This window comes from Amphibalanus amphitrite, unplaced genomic scaffold (assembly GCF_019059575.1).
Source record: "Amphibalanus amphitrite isolate SeventyFive unplaced genomic scaffold, NRLGWU_Aamphi_draft 001259F_arrow, whole genome shotgun sequence".
In the NCBI taxonomy this organism is placed as follows: domain Eukaryota; kingdom Metazoa; phylum Arthropoda; class Thecostraca; order Balanomorpha; family Balanidae; genus Amphibalanus; species Amphibalanus amphitrite.
Genome location: NW_024882752.1, coordinates 178,635 through 203,536, shown reverse-complemented (window position 1 = coordinate 203,536; position 24,902 = coordinate 178,635). Strand labels below are relative to the sequence as shown.

The 24,902-nt window shown below is 49.7% G+C and overlaps 2 protein-coding genes across 5 annotated transcripts; one reads left to right on the top strand and one right to left on the bottom strand.

Annotated features, from left to right (window-relative positions):
• Nucleotides 1-2,150: 2,150 nt before the first annotated feature.
• Nucleotides 2,151-15,711, top strand: LOC122371562 (putative ferric-chelate reductase 1 homolog; the record flags this gene model as incomplete). The annotated part of the gene is made up of 10 exons (XM_043347976.1): nt 2,151-2,298; nt 3,297-3,587; nt 7,027-7,077; nt 8,346-8,588; nt 10,481-10,591; nt 12,752-12,905; nt 13,221-13,610; nt 13,944-14,173; nt 14,447-14,569; nt 15,001-15,711. Coding segments are annotated over 10 exons (1,858 nt in total), but the record flags the coding sequence as incomplete, so codon positions are not given.
• A 107-nt stretch (nt 15,712-15,818) lies between these two features.
• LOC122371568 (ran-binding protein 3-like) lies at nt 15,819-23,172 on the bottom strand. 4 transcript variants are annotated; one of them, XM_043347987.1, is made up of 10 exons: nt 23,117-23,172; nt 21,627-21,670; nt 21,413-21,476; nt 20,855-20,977; nt 20,181-20,489; nt 19,504-19,693; nt 18,834-19,164; nt 18,347-18,517; nt 17,848-17,940; nt 15,819-17,328 (listed from the first exon to the last, which is right to left on the bottom strand). In XM_043347987.1, the coding sequence occupies exons 1-10, from the start codon at nt 23,163-23,165 to the stop codon at nt 17,182-17,184; spliced, it is 1,521 nt and encodes a 506-aa protein (XP_043203922.1). In that variant the 5' UTR covers nt 23,166-23,172; the 3' UTR covers nt 15,819-17,181. The 4 variants fall into 4 exon arrangements, with proteins under 4 accessions (XP_043203922.1, XP_043203923.1, XP_043203925.1 ...); XM_043347988.1 differs by having other exon boundaries at nt 22,817-23,117; XM_043347990.1 differs by lacking the exon at nt 23,117-23,172 and adding an exon at nt 22,883-22,913.
• Nucleotides 23,173-24,902: the final 1,730 nt, after the last annotated feature.

The following is a 24,902-nucleotide window of genomic DNA, read 5'->3' as shown; positions in this document are numbered from 1 at the left end:
TGCCTATTTCTAATGATAAGTATCTATGCAATGAGCGATGGAATGAGGAGAGATGGAAACATAGAGGACAAACATCAGATAAAGACTGGTAATGATTAAATGATAAGTAGTTATGTGAGCCCGGCCGTGATTTATCAGACCGTTCTCGTTATGGATATCTAACACGCAACACAGCCGGTGATCAGGCGTGGAGAGGGGAAGGTCGTGGGACAATCACGATGCACTGCACCGTTCACTCTGCCTCGCAGGGAGGTATAGAGGGGAGGGAGGGGGTCAGGCCAGCTAGACAGTCACGATGCAGGGCTCTCCAGCCCACTCTGCCCCCTCCTTCAGTCGAGCCCCTAACATATATGGTGCCAGTGCCTGACCTTCGGCTTACAGGGCGAAAGGAGCCCTGTTCAAGGCCAAAATCATCGTCTCATATCAAACAAAAAATGTAATTACCGGCAGTGGAGAGGATTATGAGTTGTTAATGAGATTTCATGGCATAACACCCAATGTCTGTTACCACACAGTAGCGAGGCATTATTTGTCATAATTACGCGACCTTCCTACAGCACTTTGCCGTTGCATTGCGTATCTAATTAGCATTTTGTAACGCCGTCTGCACTGTTCAATGCACTTTATGTGCACCAGTGAGACCTGAAACACGGTCTGATTTGAATATTGCGTCAATGAAATCACGTTCATACAGTACAACTTTGTAAAAGTAATTTACGTTTGTACACACAGAAAAATATTGACACCGTTAGCGGTGTAATTGCACAGTACATATCTGAGCACTTGAGGAAAGTTAATTTAGTCCCTTCCCCGCTTAAATTACTCGCGCTTCCAAATGAACACCAGGAAGAAGGTAATAGAACACTGCTAGGAGGGTTGGGTGTTTTGCTACATGTAGTAAAACACCCAACCCTCCTAACAGTGTTCTATTACCTTCTTCCTGGTGTTCATTTAGAAGCGCGAGTAATTTAAGCGGGGAAGGGACTAAATTAACTTTCCTCAAGTGCTCAGATATGTACTGTGCAATTACACCGCTAACGGTGTCAATATTTTTCTGTGTGTAAGAAGTTAATTAAGCAGAGACGATCAATGTCCACGACAACTTTAGATGTTTTGCCGCTGATTATATATATCAAAGTAATGAATATCTTCTGATGTAGTAGCACAAATACCAAACTACACAGAGGAGAATCACCGTCACAACTTCGAAAGGAAATGACATTGTTCTATATGTCCACGATGCCGACCACGAGCAGCATTTTTCCTGAACTGTCATAGAGTAATGCAGCCAATTTCTTCAACATTTCTGCGTTCTTTGACGAACTTTGCGCTTTTCCCTCTCTTTCTCGTTGTTTTCTCTGCCTACTTTCCTGGGCAGTGGGCGTTGTTCCCATGTTGGCTGGACCCGGCCGGTATCCCCACGGTGACCTATATAATCCAATCAAGGTCTCTGGCTCACCACGCCCACCTCAGGCCACCGACTGTCCCCGAGGGACCCATAGCGGCGCAGTAGGGGGACAGGCGTGCAGGCGACAGAGCACTGCACCGTTAGAACGTGCATAGAGCCCCAGCGGTCCAGGCAGCAGTCCCAAAGTAGCACAGCTTGTCTCACATGATTGGTTTCTTATGATTTTTATCCCAAAATAGGAGACCTTTGTTCCGTCATAAATAGCTCAGAATATTTGATGTGATAGGTCATTGCTGTTAAGTCATTGCTGATCTACATGTATGTATGTAAATGGTCATTGCACCAAGTATCATTGTACCGGTATATCAAGTAAAAGGCTCTCTCAAGGAAGCAATGTGGTTTTTATTTCTGACGTGTAGGTATCCAATTGGCCTCTCATTAGTGTTGTCTAATATTGCTCTCGTGCTTCCAGCTTTCGAACGTTCGACAGAATTTCCGCTTGGTGGTTTCTTTGATATAAATGATAACTGCACTTGAAAGTATAGACTATTGGGCTCTACTGACCGTGGAACGTGCAAAGTGACCTATGTATGTAATGTGACCTTTGCACCCATAACAACCATTGCTATGTCCTTCCTCTTTCGTTACATCAGTTTACCGATGATGACTCCCTGCCATGTCCTGCAGTGACGACCGAATGAATATCCACTGTAACCTATGTCATCTTCTGTGTTGTCCTCAGGTTGATGGTCAACCTGAAGCGAGGCCAGCTGCTACCCTTCAAGGGGTTCTTTGTGCAGGCTCGAAGGGTACGAGACCCGAATCTGCCGGCGGTGGGCCGCTTCTACACTAAGCAGCACGCCCTTGTTCGCTGTGGATCCACTCCAGCCGTGAGTAGAACGTCCCAGTCCATCATAGGTCGGATAGGTAGCAGAGGGTCCATTCCAGGCCAGCTGTGAGTGGCACGTCCCAGTCCATCATGGGTCGGAAAGGTAGCAGAGGGTCCACTCCGGCCATGAGTTTATCAGGGGGAGAGGGCTGACCGTCAGGGGCAAGGGGAGACCACTGATTCTGAGAAACATGGGAGGATGTTATGCGTTATGGCAGAATTAGATGGGTTGAGTGGGCGGCTGGGTTTAGTGGAAATGATTGCCTCGCCAGGCCAGCTCGTTGGAGCGATAGGTATGGTCCGAAACCCCCTCGCATCGGTCGCCTGTCCGAGAATGCTCAGAGGGATGGCAACTGTGACGTCATTCTGCATTAGTCATGTGACAGCCCGCTCTGTAGCTCAGTTGGTAAAGCAGCGGGCCCCCGGCGCGGTGGTTAGAACCCGCATTCGAGTCGCTATATGGTGATTGATTTACGGGAAGTCGTGAACAGGAAGAGCAAGAGGGTGAGCTAGGAATGGATGAAAGGAGAAAGATGAATGGAGAGGGTGGGATTTTGACGTCACCCTTAGCGCTGCCACGTGTCAGAAGCGACTGCTCCGGGTTGTGAGTCACTCGGAGCTGGTGTCCGGGTGCCGGCCGGTACGGTAAAGGGGAGAGGTCACCGGCGACCACTCATCGGCCTGAGGTCTCGGTGGACTGGGGTGGCCGGCTTTAGCGCCTGGTATTAGAGAAACAGATGCCTTCTACTTGGCGTTATGTTTCGATAGAACATCTTACAAATATAGTTATGAACTCTGGTGTACCGTATTATTCATAAGAGCAAAGCGATGGCGTTATGCTCAGTTGTATGAAAATAGTGCGATCTACACAGGTGATTCAATCACAAGTTTAATCGAATTTCACATTTTCCGTAAATTCATTCCAATAAATCTGTAAATTAAAACAATTCATCCTCAGTTTACCGGTTCCCTCACCATGCCTCTTTCTCCCGTCGGCAGAGTTCGATCACACACGCGGACGGCAAGCCGAAGGACGAGGTGACGCTGCTCTGGGAGTCGCCGGACGACCTGGACGAGGACGTAGAGTTCCGCGTCACTATGGTGCAGAACTTCCAGACGTTCTGGGTGGGCGGCCGCTCGGAGCCGGTTCGGGTCAGCGCCAGTGGCCGCGAGCCGCCGCAGCCGGCCGCCGCCGCCGCCGCCGCCGCCGCCCCCGCCCCGGCCGCCACCACCGCCACCCCAGAACCGGAGGAAGACGAGGAGCACGACATGACCGATATTCTGGTTGGGGTGAGTAAATGTGCCGCGCGTTGGATGATAGAGGCAAAGCATACTGTCATTTGCTCCACTGAACGAGCTACAGCCAAAGCTACAGTCGGAACTTGGTCTACCTCATTGTTAGAGACCAAGTTGTGCAATTGATTTGTTTAGTCATCGCCCACCATATCGTATTTCCTTTGTCATGCCTTGTTCACGTAAATGGCGATCTTTGGCATCAATCTTTTTTTAGTAGGCTCTATTTATTAGACCGAACGCCGATCCCAGCAGTCTAGCTGTGCTGACAACATCTGTTTGCCGCGCCCAGAAACTCCAGTAACTGAAAGCACACATCGAACCAGGAAACTGAACACCGTGTTATCTGCACATGGCATACCAGTCGCGCGAGCGAACTTTGATCCGTGCCTGTCTGACTCGTGCTGGGCGCTGGAAACCATTTACCTCGATTTTATCTGCTCGGCGATCGGTGGCCAGACACGGTATGGTATCCATGTGGGTGAAATAGAATTGTTCTCATTCACGCTCCATCTAAAAATGCAGCGGTACTTTTTAGGCGCCGTTTGTTTTCTATAACTTCATCATTTACACTGATATAGGTTTGTTGGCTTATTTATGACACATATCCATCAGCCTCTCTACAATATAACCATCAGCATCTTTGGTCTGTTTTTTCCCTTGGAGGGTTACTTGTATTGCCTGAGGCCTGGGTTCCACACTAACCCGCGAGTTGCTGGGGGGGGGGGGGGGGGCGTTAAACGCCCCCACTTTTTTCGCCGCGCCATAGTATAACCCGCGCACCGACGGGGGTCTGCGCCAACTTCGCACCGACGGGGGGGGGGGGCGGTTGACCGCCCCCCTGAGATCTCGAGAACGAAGCAAGATAGCGACAAGCGGTAAACGGCATCGGATACGCACGGTCAAGATCTACAATTTTTACTAAGGTCATTTTCAGGTCAGGTCAAAGATGACGTCACAGGGGTCGAAAAACTCAAAATGGCTGCGCTAGATATGGAGAGTTTTTCTCGAATAACTTTCGAATTAGTCAAGATAGGAACAAACTAAGGGCATCATCGTAATTCTCTCGTCAATCCGCATCGAATGATATATATGTTGACCTCGAAAGGTCAAGGTCAAAGGTTGACCTCAGGTCACGTGACCTCGAGGTCATCATGTATATCATTCGATGCGTCTTGACGAGCTGAACACAATGAGACCATCCACGCGTCTGTATCTTGTTCCTGTACGGAGTTATTGGCCAAAAACCTTTGGTGACCTTTGATGACGTCACATGACCTCACAGCTGCCCAACAGCAAAACAGACCTCAAGGTAGTGAAGGTTGATCGTATATGAAGTCATGTATGGTATATGGGGCCATTCCGACCCGTTTTAGTGGTAAAAACGGGGAGTTGATTTTTTCCCCATTGACTTATCATGGGGAGGTCGCGAAATTGACCTGACCTTAGGTCACCGATATCAAAATTCCGAGATATACAAATTGTAGCTACTAATGACCTAATAACATCCTGCGACTTTCAAAGGCCTCCGACATCTACTGTAGCTCTGGCACGGTGACAAAGTTGTAAAAAAGTGACTTGAGGTTGGGTCATTCAAAGTGACCTGGTGACCTGACCTTGAAAGTTAGGAGGTTCAAACTTGCACACCATGTGTAAAATTGATGAGGAAATAGTCATACCAAATTTCGCGGCGCTACGCGCCGCGGTTTTCCCGCTATTTGCGAAAAACCTCAGGGGGGGCGGATATCCGCCCCCCCCGTCGGTGCGCGGGATAAAAACGGCGCGCCACAGGCGCGCCCAATTTTGGGTACCTGTAGGGAATCAATTGAAGTTTACTCTGACAAAGTTTTAAAAAAATCGGTCGGAATTTTTTTTTTTGAGATATCGAGGTTTTAGTGACGTCATGATTTCTGAGTTTTCGACCAGAAACGGCATATGTTCAAAAATCATATAAAATCACAGAATAGACATAAAGACATGCCGTAAACGCCGTTACACTGCCAACACCATGAACAATCAAATGGCTATCTTCGATTATTTAATATCGTTCTGCATTTTCCAAAATCTTGAACTGAATCTTGGCAATTTCTCGCGACTACTTCACACCATGATACATGCATTTCTTAAATTGAACTTTTTGAACCAAACATGTACACATATGATAAAATGAATGTCACCATCGTGTTCTACGCCCAAGGTTACCCATTAAACATGTGTCACAGGCTGCGAATATCAGTTTTGATTTTCGGGGATATGTGCCTACCCGGGTGACCTGATCTTGACCCTGACCTATGCTTGACTGACCCCTTCATGGAGCTGACACTCTTGTAGGCCTTATATGAAGGATTGTGCACCGTTTTGACAGAGTTTATGACGAGAGGCGCCCATTGCGAAGTCCTGAAGTCCATGCTACTGAAAGCCCGATTTCAGGTGTTTGACCTGACCTTGACCCGACCTGTGACCTCAAAATTCAACTTTAAAGTATTCATCTGAAGCGTCTCGTCGCGTTCTTTCGTTTGCCGCCTCGTGCGTTTCGCTGCGCCTATTGGTTCTCGAGTTATCGGCTGGGGACGTTTAACGCCCCCCCCCCCCCCAGCAAACGGCGGGTGGCGAAATACCCCAGCAACTGCCGGGCTAAGAAGCATTGGCTTCGAATGTCTCCATTGTTATACCAGCTGAAACTATCCATCAAATGTAGATTCCTTAACCTTGTCCACATCGTTCATTTTTGTGCTGAAAAGCTGCCCAAATTATTTTACTATCTGATATATTCGTACATTCTACAATGTGTGCATTGAATGTGCATCTGGATTCAATGCACACATGCATAAATTCGATAAGAACATTTTTTTAAAATCATCACAATTCAGAACCTTCATTTTAAGGTTTTGATCCAGGCCTTTGTTTGACTCTCAACACCGTTCTTCTGGCATAGAATTTATTTAGAATTTATCCCTGCCATAGCCCCAAGTTTCCTCACATATGTACTTACTACTTAGTACTTACATACTGTCCCTATTGCGAACTGGATGTGCAAACATGTGGGATTCTGTCCCACCGGCCTCGTATCAAACGCCGCTGTGTCGCCTCTTTCACTGGGCTGCCGACTCACCACGTCACCGCAGTTTTCCCACGAGCACTTACCCGATCACAGACTGTTGCTCAAACCTACCGCTCTCTTTCCCGGTACAGCTGGCGACTATTTCCGCAATTTCACCGCGATATGATGTTTCTGTTGTGTCTGACTCTGCAGTGCTTATGTATGTCGTTGATCATGATTCTAAAGGGACATTTAGTCATGGTTGTCTGGTCTCTCAGACTGTAGATATCGTAGTGCTCGGAACTCATGTGTGTTGACTGTTTCTGTTGAGGGTGAGGCAGAAGTCCAATTCAGCATTCACCGTAGTGGTAACTCCTGTCTGTTGTCCTGTTTCAGTCTCGGCGAAAACGGCCTGGAAGGACCACCACAGAGGCACCATGTTCAGAGGTAAGGGACCAAACGGGTACCGACCTTAAACAGGCAGTTGACTTCTGACAGCTCAGCACTGACCGTGACCAGTGATCACCAAACATTGACTTTTGGCAGGCCATTGACCAGGGATCACTTATTTTGAAACGCCGGCTATCGAATGCTGATATTGTGGTAAATAGTGAGCGCCTATAAACTCTGGCCACAGCCAGACACTTACTTCCGACCGACCATCGAATATTGAAAGCCCAGTGCTACTGATCTCTGACCACTGGTTGCGCTGACTGCATCGACTACTCTCCATTGGTCACTGACCATTGACCAATGACCATTAGCTGCTGGCCCGTTTCTGGCTACATGCTGCTGGAATAGGTGGGACATGGAAATGCATACGTATAGGAAAGAAGTTAACTTACATAAGATGCATGAATATTACCGTCTTACCCAACATACGTAAATAAGTTTTACCTATGTGTGATCAGACGGGGAAATCGTGTCAAAGAACAGCGCCCGGAACTTCTGGAAAACGCCTAGATCTTACATAGGTATGTATGTTCCTGTTGTAGACATGCGACTTTCGCTAAACCAAACGTCTCGGCTGTGCATGTGACGATGCTATGAAATTGTGAAGCGCAGAGGGCTGTGGCGTATTACAATCGTTATACTTTCACTTCACCACGTCGGCATATAACTGCTAGATGGTGTGGGAGCAGCCGTGGTCAGCCTTCGGTCAGTCATTAGACAGTGGTTAGCTGGTGTTCTTTATATTGTTTAGATATGTATAGCTGGCCACGTATTCACGAGTCTGCCTTTTCTGCCTAGCGTCGATGTCTAACTCATCTCAATTTCAGCCAAACGAGTCTGGCTCACTGTGCTTGAATCTGATAACGCTTCTAACGACCGTTTACCTGTAGGAGTAGTACTAGCCCCTGGGTTCGAATCGGTAGCCCGGCAATGAATCATTTCATGTGTCGTCTGGTGTACTCTTGGCTGCTTAACGCTTAGTGTTTGTCGCATAGTAATTAGTAAGTGTTGTAGGCCACTGCTATTTTCAAGGTTATTCACTTCATTATGGTAGCCAAGCCAACCCACTTACCTCAGCATCTCAATACAGCCTCAGCATCACAGACAAATAATTTCTCTCAACATTCTCCGGGCCCATTGTCTCAGCCTCTTACCAGTTGCAATGCGAGTAGTATGATTTACCTCACAGTACAAGAATGATTTACTTTATTTCCTGATTTTTTACCTTCCTTTACTGATTTACTATCTGCTTCGCTCCACAGGACTGCGAGCAGCCCACCACATCGGCCGCCCTATCCAGCCGCAGCGGCATCAGCTCCGTGTTCGACGACTGCCTGCTCAGCAAGGGCTGCTTCGCGCGCACTGCCGGCTGCATCCAGGAGCGTAACTGCGACCTGATGGTGACGTACCGGCGACTGCGCAGCGGCCAGTTCCGAATGCAGCTGTTCGGACGCTACCAGCCGGGACGGTACCTGGCGGTGGGACTGTCCGACGATAGGGCAATGGTGAGTGTCCACTGTCCGACGATAGAGCAATGGTGAGTGTCCACTGTCCGACGATAGAGCAATGGTGAGTGTCCACTGTCCGACGATAGAGCAATGGTGAGTGTCCACTGTCCGACGATAGATCAATGGTGAGTGTCCACTGTCCGACGATAGAGCAATGGTGAGTGTCCACTGTCCGACGATAGAGCAATGGTGAGTGTCCACTGTCCGCTGCCCACTGTCAGACGACGGAGAAATGGTGAGTGCCCACTGTCCGAAGGTAGGGAAATGGTGAGTGTCCACTGTACGATGACAGGGCAATGGTGAGTGTCGACTGTGTGACGACAGGGCAATGGTGACTGGTGAGTGTCTTGCGCGGTCTACCGGAGAACAACCGTATAGGTGTCCTCCAGAAGGGATATGGGTCCTCGGAAAGGGCAACGGTAACTTGTGCTCGTCTAGCTGATGAGATATTTATAGTGAATGCCAGTGCGGGAGAGGAGGAGTTGGTGCTCGCTGGGCTATTTATAGGAGTGTCCGACCGCTGACGGGGTTGTGGCGAGTGTTCGGCCGGTCCGTAGTCACGATGGTTGCCGTGAGTGCCGTGAAGACGGCGGTGACAATGGCGATATCACGCGGCGGCTCTAATCGTGAGCTCACGGTTCCCGGAAGGATGATACCATCTCACGGAGATCGTTAGAGGAGAGACGGTGATAAGGAGAAACGAAACAATGGGCGGGCGTCCACTGCCGGGATTTCTGGCCCATTTGGGTCAAGGATTTTGTCTTACTTGCATTGGAAAGTACTTGCGAGCATCGTAGCTTTATATTGTAAGTGTAACCGTAGTTAATGTCTTCACTTCATATTCCTTTTGACACTTTTCTGTACCCTACTTACATGTAAGTGATTTAGCCAAAGATCATCAATCAGGTTCTGCTAGTATTTTTATCAACTTTCATCCTATATTGTATTTATAAAACAGCATTATTCAAAGTTGTGGTGCGGGGTTGCTGCTTACTCTTGACATTGAACTTCGCCTCACAATCCCTCCGGGCTCCATCCCGGTCGTTCCGTGCCGTCCCACCTAGAGACAGGTGTGGGAACGTGCCACAAACGGACGAACGGTCTGAGGTGACCTTCAGACAGTGCACCCAGCTCCTCAGTCCCCTCTCTACTTCACCGGCTCTTCCTCATCGCTGCCTCTTTCACTTCTTCCCTGTCTGACTCGCGTGTCATCCAGCCACAGATCTTGATTATTCTTAGCGGATACTTATTTTTTATACAACATAGATCAAACTGAAACCATGTTCCTCACCATATCCTGGGGAAAAAGTTCGTAACTGCTTCTAACTGCTGGTGTTTTTTTTATACTGTCTTGAAATAATTCTAAACATAGGCCTTTCGCCTCGCTTCGGAGGCTTCCGTTTTTTTCCGTGTTCGAATCAGCCCACCTGATTAAGTAACGCCCCATCCCATTTTCGGCTCGGGCTGGACAGGAAGTGCTCCACTGTGTCACGTGATCTGCAGTCTCGTGATGGTGCAGGGTTGGGGTGCAGCGTCCTCTCCTTACCTGGGGTGGGTACTGGGTTGTGTGTGAGAGCGACTGCCTCTGCTGCCGCTGGCCTTGGGAAATCCGCCGGCCTTCGTGGGCCGCACAGCTGTGTCCACTTCACGCGCTCCCTTCTCGTTATTTGGAGACTCTTAGTGGATGCAATTAAAACATGCTTGCAGGGAAACTTTGGTGCGACACTTTTGTTCATGCTGTCGTTAGATTGACACCTGCTTTGAATTACGAGTTTGTACTCGTAACTTTTGTAATTGTCAGAGTACGCTTTGTTCTTTTTTTTAGTAGTGTTCAGATGAGCTTGTTGCGAGGTTTTTAGCCTGAAGATGGGTTTTGTATCATTTTCCAGGGAGATGATGCTGTTATTTATTGCGCCAGTACGAACGACGGACGGTTTCAGATTCTGCACGCCTACAACTTCGGACACGAGTCTTCCATTCCCATACGGGCCTCCTCAAAAGTGAGTTCGCTGCGAATGAGGCTGTTCTATCTTTGTTTCAGCTGCCAGTGTTGTGTGGACAGTAATATCCTTCGTGCCTAGTTGCCGTCTTGATATAGCACATGTTGACGGTAGGGTGGTTCTAGACCGTCTCTTAATCGAAGAGGTGTGATGTTTGACCGTATCGTCTCGATAAAGTGGGACTTGGGAAAATGACGAATGCCCACTTCTCACTTTAACCCTCGCCCGCACATGCCATTTTCCCATCCTAGAACGCACATGGGGGGGGGGGGTGGTTGCCACCCCCCCGCGCCATTTCGTTCCTGTTGGAGATAGAGCTTAGCGGTAAAGACCAAAAAGATTCTTTGGGAAGAGACAAATCCAATGATACCCAGTTTTACCTCCTCAGGTCAGTCATTGACCTTCCAGGTCAGGTCAAACTAAAAAATGTTGCTGTTTTGGGTCACCGTTGGATATCAAGTGCGCTGCTTATCAAATACCGATGACGATGCTGTTTTCTGGTGCCAAGCCAGCTAGAACCTCTTTGTCACACTACCCGACCAGAATTTTGCTGCTGAGGTCATTTCAGGTCAAGTTAGGTCAAGGTCAATTATATGTGTTTGTATGTCTGTGTGTGTCTGTGTGTATACGGATGTGTGCACCGATTGTTTTTGGGTCCATATTACATGAAATCATGATCTGAGAATCTTTCACCAAAAATGCAGTCAAAAAACTTCACAAAAAGTAAATTCAGCTTGCCTAAAACCAGGGATGCGGAGCCGGAGCCGGAGTCGGAGCCGGAGCCGCCGGAGCCGGCATATTTTGCCCGGAGCCGGAGCCGGAGCCGGAGCCGTGAAACAATATAGCCCGGAGCCGGAGCCGGAGCCGGAGCCGCCAAAAAAGGGGGCGACTCCGGCTCCTTTTTATTTTTTGAAGAGGAAAAAAATAATTGACCTAGTTCGGTTTGACAGTACAAGGCAGTAAAACGATATGGTACTTACGTCATGGGCCATCAAGTGAATGAAAAAATCCGAATATCCCCAGTATCCCACAGTACGCAAACAACTTCCTGTTTGCTCTTCCCCCCCCCCCCCCCACGTCTACTGCATCCCCAGAACATGAGGACCAGTCATCAGGTGACGGCCATTGTTTTCAAACCAGTGCAGTGGACTGCGACTCCCAGCACCGTCTCATCCCCCCCCCCACCCCTCACCCCCCAATGCAGCCGAGACGGGTGTCAGCTTACGATGGTTCACTGAACTCCGATCCGATTCGCGGCGACTGCGTTTCCAATGCCATCGCTTCCTAGCCCTTTGTTCTGCCAGTTCTCTCCGAGGTGCGTTTGCGCGGGGACGCGGTGAGCCGGTCATGGCAAAGAGTAACGCGTATAACCAATCCAATTTTTCTTCCACCCGTATTTAATTGATTGCGTAGGGGATGTACTGAGTCGGAGCCGGAGCCGCCGGAGCCGGAGCCGCCGGAGCCGGACCATTTTACTCGGAGCCGGAGCCGGAGCCGGAGCCGCCATACCATTTCACCCGGAGCCGGAGCCGGAGCCGGAGCCGATTTTTTTCTCCGGAGCCGGAGCCGGAGCCGGAGCCGTCTGAAATTTCCACGGCTCCGCATCCCTGCCTAAAACGCAATTATCTTAGATGACCTAGGTTGACCTTGACCCTGACCTTGACCCCTGTACATCGTCGAACATGTTCCATGATAGGTGGGAGGTAAGACTGGCAAAAAAGGCCGAAATCAGGGTGTCAAAAGCCGACAAGGCCCATGGCAAACGCAAGATGTTGAGAATTGGCCATTTGGGTCATGACATGACCTGAAAAACAAGGTCATATCTCCGAAACCAAAAATCACAGAAACTTGAAATCTTCAGTGGACATCAAGAAAGGATAGAGGAGCAGCTATACGAAAAATCAGCCTTCTAGCTCTAAAAATGTCGAGTGCAGAGCAGAAAGACTACCTGGGGGGATGGGGTGGCAACCCCCCCCCCCATGTGCGGGCGAGGGTTAATAAGGAGTTTTGTAGCATTGTGGACCGTGTTGTATCTTTATTTCGACTCGAGAAACTTTGTGAGCAGTTGCACTTGCCAGCGATAAGTGCTGTTGCGTATTTCCTGCTTGGTGTGCCCCCCCCCCCCCCAGCTGCACCGTGTGACCATCCCCCCTCCCCCAGGAGGGTCTGCTGGTCAGTGACGTCACCAGCCAGTACCGGGACGGTCTGCTGATCTGCGAGTTCACCCACTCAGCGCGCTTCACCATCCGAGGCCAGGACTTTGACCTGGGCAAGGACGGCCTGCACCTGATGATAGCCTCCGGCACCACCTCTGGTAAGGCGTCACCACGGTCACCCGTCGGTATCGGTGATGTGGTGGTGAGCTCTGGTGATTATTCATGCCGGTAATTGGTGACAAAGATCAATTACATTTTTGATGAATTTAGCGAACATTAGCATCTCGTTAATCAGCCGGCTACAATGTTATATCAAGATTAGGATCGCCGTGAGCTAGATGACAAATTGTTCGATCTCTCAGTCATCGTTCCAAATGCAATTTAGCCTGACTCCTGAACCTGATCGATCTCCTCCGTTAACTCTAAGCTCCTTCTGAGGACACTCCCACCTGACCCCCTCTTCTCTTCCCCAGCGGACGTGGAGCGTCGGCCGCAGTACCACTTGGGCACCAAGCGAGTGACGGGCGCGCCCGTACCCCTCTCCTCCAGCGCGGGCGGCGCGCGGGTCTACGGCGCTGCCTCCGACTCGGGCACTCTGTACCGAGCCCACGGGGCACTCATGATTGTCGCCTGGCTCGGCACCGCCAGCCTGGGCATGATGCTGGCGCGCTACTTCAAACAGACCTGGGTGGGCCGAAAGGTGGCCGGCCTGGACCTGTGGTTCGTGGCGCACCGTAACCTGATGGTGCTGACGGTTCTGTGCAGTCTGGCTGGCCTGGTGTGTATTCTGGTTCAGCTGGAGGGCTGGACGAGCACACCGACCAGTGTGAACCCGCACCCGCTCCTGGGAATCATCTGCATCGGTGAGAGAAGAGAGAGGGAGAGGGAGGGAGGGAGGGAGGGAGGGATGGAGGCTGGGAGACAGGGAACAAGTGAGAAAGGAAAAAGATGGAGGGATAGCGAAATAAGAATGCAGGGAGAAAGGAGGAATGACTGAGTGGAAGAAAACTCCCGACAGAGATGAAGAGATGAAGATAGGGAAAGCATGGGAGACGAATGAGTTTGCCGACAGGACAGACAATCATACATCGAATTCAACAGGAAATAGCTTTGTTGAACAACGCGGAAAACATGTCATTTTCCTTCCCCCACACCGTGCACTGGTCTGATTTTCTAACGCTCTCCCTCCGTTCCAGCGTTGGCGTTCGTTCAGCCGTTCATGGCGCTGTTCCGGTGTGCCCCGACGGCTTCCCGTCGGCCCGTCTTCAATTGGCTCCACTGGCTGGTGGGTTCAGCCGCCCACCTGCTCGGCATCATCACCATCTTCCTGGCAGTGACGCTGCCGGCCGCCCAGCTGCCCTTCTGGACCTACTGGGTGCTGGCCGCCTTCGTGGTGATGCACGTGGTGACCCACCTGGTGCTCTCGGTACGTCATGGCGGTGGCGGGGTCGAGAGGGGTAGAGGCTGGTAAACCGTATGTAGATATAACAGTACAATATCCGGATACTATCTCGATTCGGTGCCAACGTCATTGGACTGTTCTGCATGAAGTGCATAGATGCTTTCCTGGAGGTTCACACTCCTACGGGAACGTTTACTAAATAATCACGATCTGAAGGCTTATCGCCCTTCCCTGTGTATTATTACCGACACGTCACGCTAAGGTTGACTGCTCACGTCACCATAAATGACGTCACAGACGCAGCAGTGCGCGGCGGACCGAGCTGCCCGGCAGAAGAATAGCTCTGAGGCCTACAGCATGCGAGACATGGGCGCTAACGGCGTCAAAGGAGGCCCATCCGGCGCGCAAGGAGACGCTCAGGTGAGGACCGGTCACTGGAGGTGGTCACACATTGGGTTAGAATGGAATGGAGGGTGGTCTTTAGTTTGACCACGCTTGGCCTGCGCGGCGCGCGCTTGACAGCGAGCGCCTGAATTTATACTGTGCCGCACGGCTCAAAGTTTGATGTTTCTCTCAATAGATGGTGCTACTGATAAGCGCCTGAAGGTATACTGTGCCGCACGACATGAATTGATATACATGTCCAGAGATGGCGCCACTGTCGTTGTGAACTTCCGTAACGGCTAACGGGCTCTCTCCAAAGTCTCTTTGATCTCGTAATGGGTACTTACGGGAGTGAGGGGAGTCACATCCTTCCCCATGTGGCAATCTACGCAAACCAGCCTTTCTGCCTGCACCCGAACCGCACGTTACCTCCATATCTGACACTGACTGTTGCGCCGCTCCGCCAGGGCTCGACGCTCCGCCGACTGGTGCTGGCCGTCTACACGCTGGCCACGCTGACGGTGGTGATCCTACTGGTGGTGATGGTGACACTGGCTCCGGCCGACGCCTGGGGGCAGAGCTAGACGCGGCACCACATCCAGCGCGTCCTGAGGGCAGCTGAGAAAGGAGAGAGGTTTCGAGAGATAGGCCAAAGACAAGATGGACGGGGAAGGTGGACAAGCCATCCGCTGCCGTGAGAGAAAGAGTATAACGCGGGTGCGAGAGACAATTTTACACCAGTCAGCAGGGTAGGCGGTGTGGATGAGTTTTTAAGGATTTTAGGCCGTATTTCAGAGTTCTGCGATGTTATGTAGAATGTCGGACCATGAGGGACCAGCTGCCGGAGGACTGCCGAGCTTTGTGAGTCCGCTGTGACGTGTCTTGATCGTGGATAGGGCGTCAATTTGCGGTTTTCTGAACGGTCTCATCAGGTGCGTGAGCGTATCCAATGTGCGAGCGGTGAGTCGGATTTACGAGTTAGAGAGCGATGATAGGATCTAGTGGCGAAATGTAGCGAGTTTTATACGGAGAGCGCCGGAGTGGGGGCGAAGGCGAGAGCTCCCCGCGCAGCGAGGAAAGAGGCCGGGCAGGCTGCGCCGCTCCCGAGCTGGCATTCCACTGAACTGAACATGTCCTGTAACGAGTGTGTCGCGGTTGAATACAGTATCGAGAGCTTTTCCGGAGAGCTTGGGCGCAACAGAGTGCAGCATCCATCTCACATCTGCAATTTTACCTGCACCGTTTTACGCGCTGTTCCCATGCATTCGGAGAACTTAGATTCTTATTCAGTTCCAAAACGTTTATTGTATTTACAACACTAAAACACCGCTCAGCTCTCTCACTCAGCTCGTAGCCAGTAGCCTCCGCAGTCGGCCGTTCCTGGGGACCGTACCGACGGCGCACTCTATTCCTCTCAGCACGCACATCTGACCAGACAGACAGTGGCGTCTGCCCGGCCGGCCGAACAGACCGCCATTCTAGAGCGCTGGCCTGTCGAGGGAGCAGCACCACTGTCACACGCACAAGCACACACAAAGAGCATACACACAGACAAAGCGCACGCTGGCATACACCTACACATATATCCACAATCATACCGACATCAAGTAGACCGCTGGTTGTGACATACCACACATGGAAAAGCGGCGAGCAATGCACCGCGCACACAAGCTAGCTCGGTCGGTCCAGCACATTGATACGTAAGGTGACCACACGACTCATCTTCAGCGTTTGCTCAATTCTGACGCGATTCATTCAGCAAGTCCAGTCTAGTCCGCACGGAAACGTTCCGTGAGCGGATCGGTTTCAGTCACAGCGGGTCAGAAAACTCTGTTCGGAGTCACTCAGCGTACTATTTCTGACAGTGGCACCGTTTGTCCGATACTCAAGCGTCCTTGTCCACTATAGTGGCACTATGCGTTCGGTCGTCTGGCACGACATCGTTCAATGCTCAGTGACCACAACTGTGGCACTGTAGGGCAGATGGATGTCCGGTGATCGGGCGTGATGACCGACGGGCCAGCGCATAGCGAGGCCCGCGCAGCCCAGTGGAGCTTTGTCACCGGTGTAACTGTCTTTGCGCCACAGTCATCGTCCCAGACACTGTCCACTGTCACTGTCTTTGCCACTGTCACAATCACTGGTACTGCCACTATCGTCACCGTAAGTGTCACTGAGGTGTCGCCACTGTCACTTTCCGCTGGTATTGCCAACTGTCCAGCTCTCCCACAGCACTTTGGAGTCTAGCGTCAGCAGACGGTGACGGGACGATCAGCTACCTCGGCCACACCAGTACCAGTCCGGCAAAAGCGACTCTCAGTCCACCGCGACTCATGGCTCGTCTGACGCATTTCTAGGATGTCGAACATAATCCGATACTCATCGAACTAAATCACAGTTGTCTCCCATTTAACGTCTGTCGTTCGGAGCCTAAGTCAAATGCACTCATACGCCGACTGAGCGTACTAAGCGTACCACACCAGAATGTCTCTCTTGATACAGACACAAGCCGGCACTCGGTAACACTCCGTAGTAGAAAGTCCACGCCAGTGCAGACATTTCCTGCCCACCCAGCCGACAGACAGACGCGGCCGCCGAGCCGGCCCGGCAGCTCAGAGGTCGACTTCTCTCCCCGGGTCAGCGGGGGCTCAGTTCTGGGAGGCGTCGCCCTCCTGTTGCCGAGCCTTCTTGGCGGCTGCCTCGGCATCGGAACCGTCGGCCGACTCGGCCGCTCGGAGACCGCTCAGTCGGTAGTCGAGAGCGTTAAACAGCAGCTCGGCGTCCTTGGTGCTGCTCTGAAAACACGACCGAAAACGGCAGTCAGACATGCGTGCGACGCAGGAGCAGAGCATGAGATGTACAATAGATGCTGCATTCATCTCCCCGATCCATTTTTTACTTGTGAATTATGATTCGTTTTAGTTTCCGATCAAAGTTCATAAAAAGCGATCCAGGTGAGATTGGGCCAAGTGCCCAATCTCACCAAGTTAGGTTAACTTAATTTTGGGGCAGTATTTTTGTAGTTACGGAGTGGGGTAGTTTGGTATTTTACCCCAAATTGAGTTTACCGCACTTGGTGAAACTGGGTTGAAACTTGAAACTGAAACTGCACTTCTTACTTTCGATCGGAAAATTTCCCGTCGGTACTACCCTTAAAAAGGGGGTCCATGACGGGAACCTGATTCTATAAATGTATTCAGTTCACGTCAGCTTCATAATCTAACAAGTAGCAAGACCGTCCTCATCAAACACTTCTTGTCATCTAACTAAACCCCCGGAGCAGTGATCGGTCCGGATGCTGATCTCTATCTCACCTTGATGAGGAAGACCTTGACCTGGTCGTTGTCCATGGCAGTGACTCGCACATCTTTCTCGCTGGGTTTCTCCACACTCATCGCCGGCCAGATCTGACAGAACAGGCACATGGTAGCGGTTAGTCGACGGTCGAACGGAGCGGACCCAGTGTAATTGGCGACAATAGCTGCAGTTCGGTGACGGTGGAAAAATGAAACATCGACAACACTGGTGTGTCGGCCAACTTGGGTAGCGCAGTCTAAGCAGCTGGCTAGTGAACAAATTGTGTACATGTAGGTAAATGCAGCGAATATTAATTAGTGTCACTTGGGTTCGACTGTTATGATACGGCAGCTGATTTTATCAATCTCCCACCACCCATCATGGCCCAATTTCAACAAGTGCGGTAAACTCAATTTGGGGTAAACTACCAAACTACCCTACACTACGTAACTACAAAAAAACTACCTCCAAGTTGAGTTTACCGCACTTGGTGAAATTGGGCCCACGTGTACGTACCTTAGTGTTGAGCACCAGTCGCAGGCTGCCCTGTGTCCGGAAGACGAGCCGCGACTGCAGCGGGCCGCCCCCGCCGGCCTCCTCCCGCCGGTCGTTGAGCCGCAGTAGACCGCGGCCCCGCTCCAGCCACGAGCAGTTCTCCTTGTTGAACGCGTACAGCTTACAGTTGATCTGAAAAGAACACAACAGGCGTCATTAGACGAAATTAATAAGCCGTGAAATGGTGGTGCTTTATATCAATGAGTATGGGTGATGCCGTTATGCTGTAGGTGTTAATCTGTCACCAAATAGTCCAAAAGATTTGTTGAACGTATTACAAAATAACGTTGGACCCAAAATATGCAATCGTATGGTCCGAAACCTAAAACAATCCACAGAATCTTAACCAGACATTGTCTTTATCCTGCGCCCAACGGCGCCTCACAGTACCCTGTACGGCTTCCCATTATCGCAGTTCACTGGCCACCGTCCTATCACCGTCACCCACCTGGAGCACGTTGCTCTCCTCCTCCTCTCCGGTGACCACCTCCACCTCATCATACTTCCGTTTGGAGGTGCGCTGCTTCTCATACACGGCCGCCGACTCGCGCAGACTGAGGCCGGCCGCCGGCTGCGACGGTGGCGCCGCCTGGTCGCCGGCCGGCTCGCCGGTGGCGCCCTCAGCCGGCGGCTCGTCGCCGGACGAGGAGACGGCGGAGGCCGGCTCAGCGGCGGCCGCTGCCGCGTTGGTTACGCGGTCCTCGAGGTTCTGACCGAACACGAAGCCGCCGCCGGCGCCCGACGACGAGGAGATGGACGCCGACTCGGTCTCCTCAGAGCTGTGAGGGAGGGGGAAGGTAGGCTAGTCAGAAGGCAATCAAAGAGTGCTCTGAAGTCTGAACTACCAAACCACACGGAACGTCGCAGTCGGCCGCACGGCCCGCAGAATAGGTAGAATCTGCTTTGAGTAGAAGTTAAGTATGTGATTAGAGCATTCTCTCCGCCCTTCACCATCGCTGGGCAACTCCCAAACCTACTGTACGAGTTCAGTTCAGTGAATCTATGATCAGGGCAACCTCTTTCCCCTCACCATCACTCGGAGGCCGACTACCGCCGCATTAACTCCCTACAGAACCTGAGGTCAGAATTTGTGTAGAGTAGCCCTCCCTTTTCCTCACCGTCGCTCGGCGGCCGCCTGCAGGGTGAAGCCGTTGCTGCCACTGGTGCTGGTCACTGTCTCGTTGACCGCCGGCGGGGCGGCGGCGGCAGCGGCAGCAGGGGCGGCTCCGGCGGGTCGGCGGCTAGCCGTCTCCGTTGAGGCGCACTCGGGCGCCGCCGGGCTGTCCTCAGAGTCCTCCTCGGGTGCGGCTGAGGGGACAAGGTACACCAGTTAGTCAGGGTTGTCTCCTGACGGTGCTGGATAAAAGGATCGAAAACGATTGTCAGTGTATCACACCTGTAAGGGCATTGCTCAATGTTTGCATACACCTGTCAAGTCGGTAAGTCGAGGTTCCTTTACAGTCGAGGTTTCCTTACCTTTCCGCTCCTCACCGTCACTTAGCGGTCTCCTGGGCCCGCTGGCCGCTACATGACGCCTCCGTGTAAGGTCAGTCTATGTGTAGGGCCCCACCCCCTTACAATCAAATGTATTGACGGCTATGTGAAAGTGCCGCTATCAACAAGCAGACATCGTCATACTAACCTATAATTAGTCCATCTAAACAGCAGTCTACTGACAGACGTCTGCTGTTTAAAAACGTTCGCGTGCAGAAATGAAGCTTCAATGCTGCAACCACCCTCTATCTTTCGAGCCCTCTCCAACGCCTAGTCCCCTTCCTTCTCCCACACCGCGCACCTTTGGCGGCGAACGGGTTGTTGAATTTGGGCGGATGTAGTGTGAACGTGCTGCCGCCGAGGCCGTTCGTCTCGGGCGTCTTCAGGCTGGCGGCGGGGACGGAGAGTGCTGACGGCCGCAGCACGGAGCGGCTCGAGGAGACAGCCGCCGCGCTGCCGCCGACCCCGCCCAGCCGCGAGGGCGCCAGCACGCCGCCGGACAGCGGGCGGTGCTCCGAGCTGTCCGCGCTACTGCGAACCACCGGCGCCGCCACGCGCGCGAACGGGTTACCGAGCCGAGAGGGCGCCAGCACACTGCCGGCCGACCCGCCTGCCGGGGAGGGGGGGGGGGCGGTCAGTGGTTAACAAGTGTGTCAAATACGGTATAAATGACTTCTAGCTGGGCATTACACTATTTCGGAAAACGTCCTCAAAATCCTACTGAAGGTACCTACAGAAATGTATTGCTGATGAGCCACGGCACATTCTATATTGTCTTGGTAGGAGTACATCTCCATTCCTTTATTTCAATCATGCACAAAACACAGAAAACGGATAAAGAAGAGACATAACAGAGAAATAGCTCTCTAGCTGTGCGGTGAGCTACCCACAGCTGTGCGGTGGGTATCAATAGTAATGCCGATCGCCAGCCCAGCTAGCCAGTCACAGAGAGCAGGCTGGTCAGCGGAAACTCACTGTTGGCGCTCTGGTGGTAGGGAGCCGCCGGTCGTGGCCTCAGCGGAGGCTGGGGCATGGCCGCCGCCTCATTTCGAGCCGAGCCGAGTCGCGAGTCAGAGTCCGACACCTCACTGTCTTTGTCTGCGGAGATAGAACAACGACGGTTAATAATACGTGTGTTCGGCGCTGCACTGTCATTCTATGTAGACTAGCATAGGTAATAATAAAAGTTAGGGTCGAGACACTGCACAGTCTTTGAGAAGAATAACAAATGATTACCAAACTGTAACCTAAGTTTAGATGTCCCTCATCCTGGCCTGAAAGCATTCACATGCTGAACATTATTCCCTGACAATTTTGATCACAACGGGCAAATCTTGAACCTTTTAGGATGTAAGAAACTTAAGGCTATGTGAAAACTATTTTTATCTGTACATATTTTGGGGTGTTGTGAAAAAAGCAAGTGCTGTGTCAACCCCTAGTCTGCAGTCAAGAGCTGAAAGGGAGTATTCTACATGGAGGGCATTCAGAGTTGGGCACACTGGATGTCTCATGGCAGGCTGCTGAATACCTTACCTGTTGTACTGTGGTTGCTGCAGTCGCTGCTCTCTGGGGGATCTGTGAATCTGTCCATCGATTCCTGCAGGCAAGGGGTACATCTTGTGTAAAAACATATGGCCTATAATCATCATGGCATAAATACTTTGCACAAAGAAGCACTACAAAACACTGAGCAACAATCAGTGTTTGTTTACACAAGAGCTTCAGACATGAATGATATTCATCTCACCTTATCTGACCCAGTAGACTGAGCCTTTGGTGTATCATTTGAATCTGAAACATAAAATTGGCAAATTACCAAAGCAAAAACCAAGACAATATGTAGGTAAATGTGTTTATTGTTTGATGTGGGTACATTCATGCAACTGAAAAACAATGAGTGTCAAATACATAACTGTCACAGGAAGACACTGCAATGGGACTTGAAATGTGTTAAATTGAATTATTGCATTAGCAGGCAGCGGATGAAGAATTGCATTTGACAATTCAAACAAAAGAATATTGATGCATAATTTGAAGTACCCAATGCATAAGTACCAACTCAATTCCTTTGACGAGAAGGAACTAACTGCATGAAACATTTCTTAAAGTGAGATATACCTACGTCCTTCCAAAAAAGGATATTTGTATTGTTTGGGGTAAGTACCTAGGTACCTACCTAATATTTATGTTTGCATAATTAACAAATTAACAGTTGTTTAATACAACAAAAACATTTAATGATTAAAAAATGATGTCTTTAAAATTCAAGAGGACAAGCACATTATTTTCATGAAATCTTTGACACACTGATAAATAAGTGTACAAAAACGAAAATTTTTGTAGAACACCTGACCCTACCCAGCATGAAAAAGACATGATGCTGATGAGTGATGAGTGATGTCATATATTAGCCTCATGGGGTCAAAATAGGTATATGGCACCCTTAGTAGCAACTAAAACCCTTGTTATCAATTGGATTGATAAGTGGCACGATTACGCAGCAGAAGCCACACAAAACATCAAACTTATTTAATAAATGACATTAATATATGTAAAAGTCAAACGAAACGTATTCCATACATTTTAAATAATTCATGAATGAGCAGGTACTATCAATACAATCAAAGAGAATAAAATATAATTAAAAAACAAACAAAAGTTGTTACATGTTGATGTTACAATAACATGTAAAACTGAAACTCGCAATTGTTCTTATCTTTGTGCACAATGAAAGAAACTGAAACAAAAGATACCATCTATTTAAACATTACCGTAATTTGTGTAGCATTTCTCATCACCTGACAGTGTAAGCTCAAAATGCACATTGACATGTAAAAAATAAAATAATCCAACCCAAACTTTCAATGCTTCACAATCGCACCCATCCAGGCAGCTTTACACATATGTTTAGATCAAAAGCATGAGTTAAAGATTTACCTTGCTGCGACATGATTTCCTTAATCTAATTTCAGAAAATTTGACCACCAATGATATCTAAGTTACCGCGTATTAATTATTATTTTGATGTGAAAGACCCAAATCAGCTTTCAAAACACAATGCGCATATTACGAAATATCTGCGCAGTGTATGCCGTAATTCACTTTCAAGCAAATTTCATCAAACCCCGGAGAAATAAGCTCAAATTGGTAAGAGTTTCATATCAAATCTGGAATAGGACATCCTAATTAATCGAAAGAAACAAAATAAAATGCAAAAATAACACAAAAAAGGCAAACCTCCGCTGTCAGCCATTTTGAATGACGTCAATGAAGTAGAGATGAACATCTATTGCAATTTGGAAATATTTGTGGTTTTGCAAACAAAATATTAAATAAATGTAACCTGATTCTCCGATTCATTTAAATAACTTATTTCGTTGAGGATCGTAAGCATCAAGTTGATCGTGCTAAAATAATCCAGATAAGTCACCTCTAGCACCTAGAGCTGCCATTTTTATTCATCTTCAGACACCGTCGCGACTCGCGATCATTCACACACACTGAAAACAATTTAATTAATTTCAACCCAAGGCCGGTGAGTATTCCGGTGTTTCATGGGTACCCCTATCCGCAACCATTTTACCACTCTCCCAGGAGTAGTGCTATAGGTCCCGTCCCATTGCGGTGAACTCTTGCTCTGAGCGGATATAACCGCTGTCAGCGAACATGTCCGCTGAGAGCAGGGACGACTACACTGCAATGGGACCTTACTGTACTCCTGGGAGGGTGCAGATGAAAATTGTTGCGGATAGGGGCACCTGCGAAACACCGGTTTACTCGCCGGCCTTGGGTTAAATTGTTTTCAGTGCATGCAAAATTTGCTGTTAGATTAGACTTCCAGAGATGATAAGAAGGATGTACCTACTTTCTTACTTTCAGGTTCACCGCAGCCCTTATCACATCTCACAAAAAAAAAACTGATAACCTGAACCAGGAACATAGGAGGCCAAAACTTGTAGTAGGCTGACATCGTGTGAAATTGATGGGGAAATAATCATGCTAATTTTTGCTGTGCCTAACGGCAACGAGTTTTCCCGCTATTTATAATAAAACCATGGTGTGTCAGAAGTGGAAATAGCCGCACGGCTATACATAGTTCTCCAGCTTTTTCAATAGATGGCTGAATGGCAGTAGGTACCGCAGTATGGGCGGCGGATATCGTGCCATTGACGTCAAATTTTCGGTACCCGCTAAGAATTGAATAGCGGACCCTGTCACGCAAGAATTATGCAAATCGGTCCAACGACCTTTCTAATAACATGGGTATAAAGTCAAACATCATGCCAGAGCGGCGGCGCTGCGGCGCGGCAACAATATTTATCGTTCGAGGGCGGATACAGTTGTAACAATAACTACACAAATTATTTCTGCAGAGCTCTACATATTCCTTGAAAGTTGAAACATTTTCTTCAACGCCTTAATCCTAGTTAACCCGCGCCCCAGTGGTGATCTCAGCCAACTTCGCCATAGTAGTAGGGGGGGGGGCATATGTTATTGTTACCACCCACCTCTACCTCAAAAACTAAGAGGGCTACGCAGTAAAAAGCAGTCAATAGCTCTCAATGCGTATGTTTGAAAGTATTTCAGTCATTTTTCATCTTAGAGCAACATTTGGGTCACCAGAGGTAATCAAAGGTCAAAATTTGCCAAATGTCCTTACTCCTTACCTATTTTTTTTTTTTTTAAGAAAACATGCCGTTATCTCAGGAACTATGATAGCTAGAAAAACGCATGGAAAAGCAATCGATAGCAAAAATCCGGCCCACACCTCCCGGGTCTCCCCTATGTTGCTATTAGAGGTCACTGATAATACCAGGTCAGCTCACAGGTAGGGTCACCAAGGGTCAGCACATTAATCCAACTTTACTAAGGTTGTGCGATGCATGGTTTATGGCCCATTTTTTTTTTCCAACTCAATTGTGTTGGTTATAAGACCATCAGGTACGGTTTAGGTCACTTTTTGGTCGAGGTCAGGTCAAGGTCAGGTAAAAAAGGTCAAATTTTAAAGCTGATAGTTTTGCAT

Bases quoted from the DNA above. Each gene is read 5' to 3' on its own strand.
- LOC122371568 (XM_043347987.1), bottom strand. From the start codon at position 23,165: ATGTTCATCTCTACTTCATTGACGTCATTCAAAATGGCTGACAGCGGA. The intron at 21,477-21,626 runs GTGAGATGAATA...CCTTGCCTGCAG, and splicing joins AGTCTACTGGGTCAGATAAG to GAATCGATGGACAGATTCAC. The intron at 19,694-20,180 runs GTGCGCGGTGTG...TTGTCCCCTCAG, and splicing joins CAACCCGTTCGCCGCCAAAG to CCGCACCCGAGGAGGACTCT.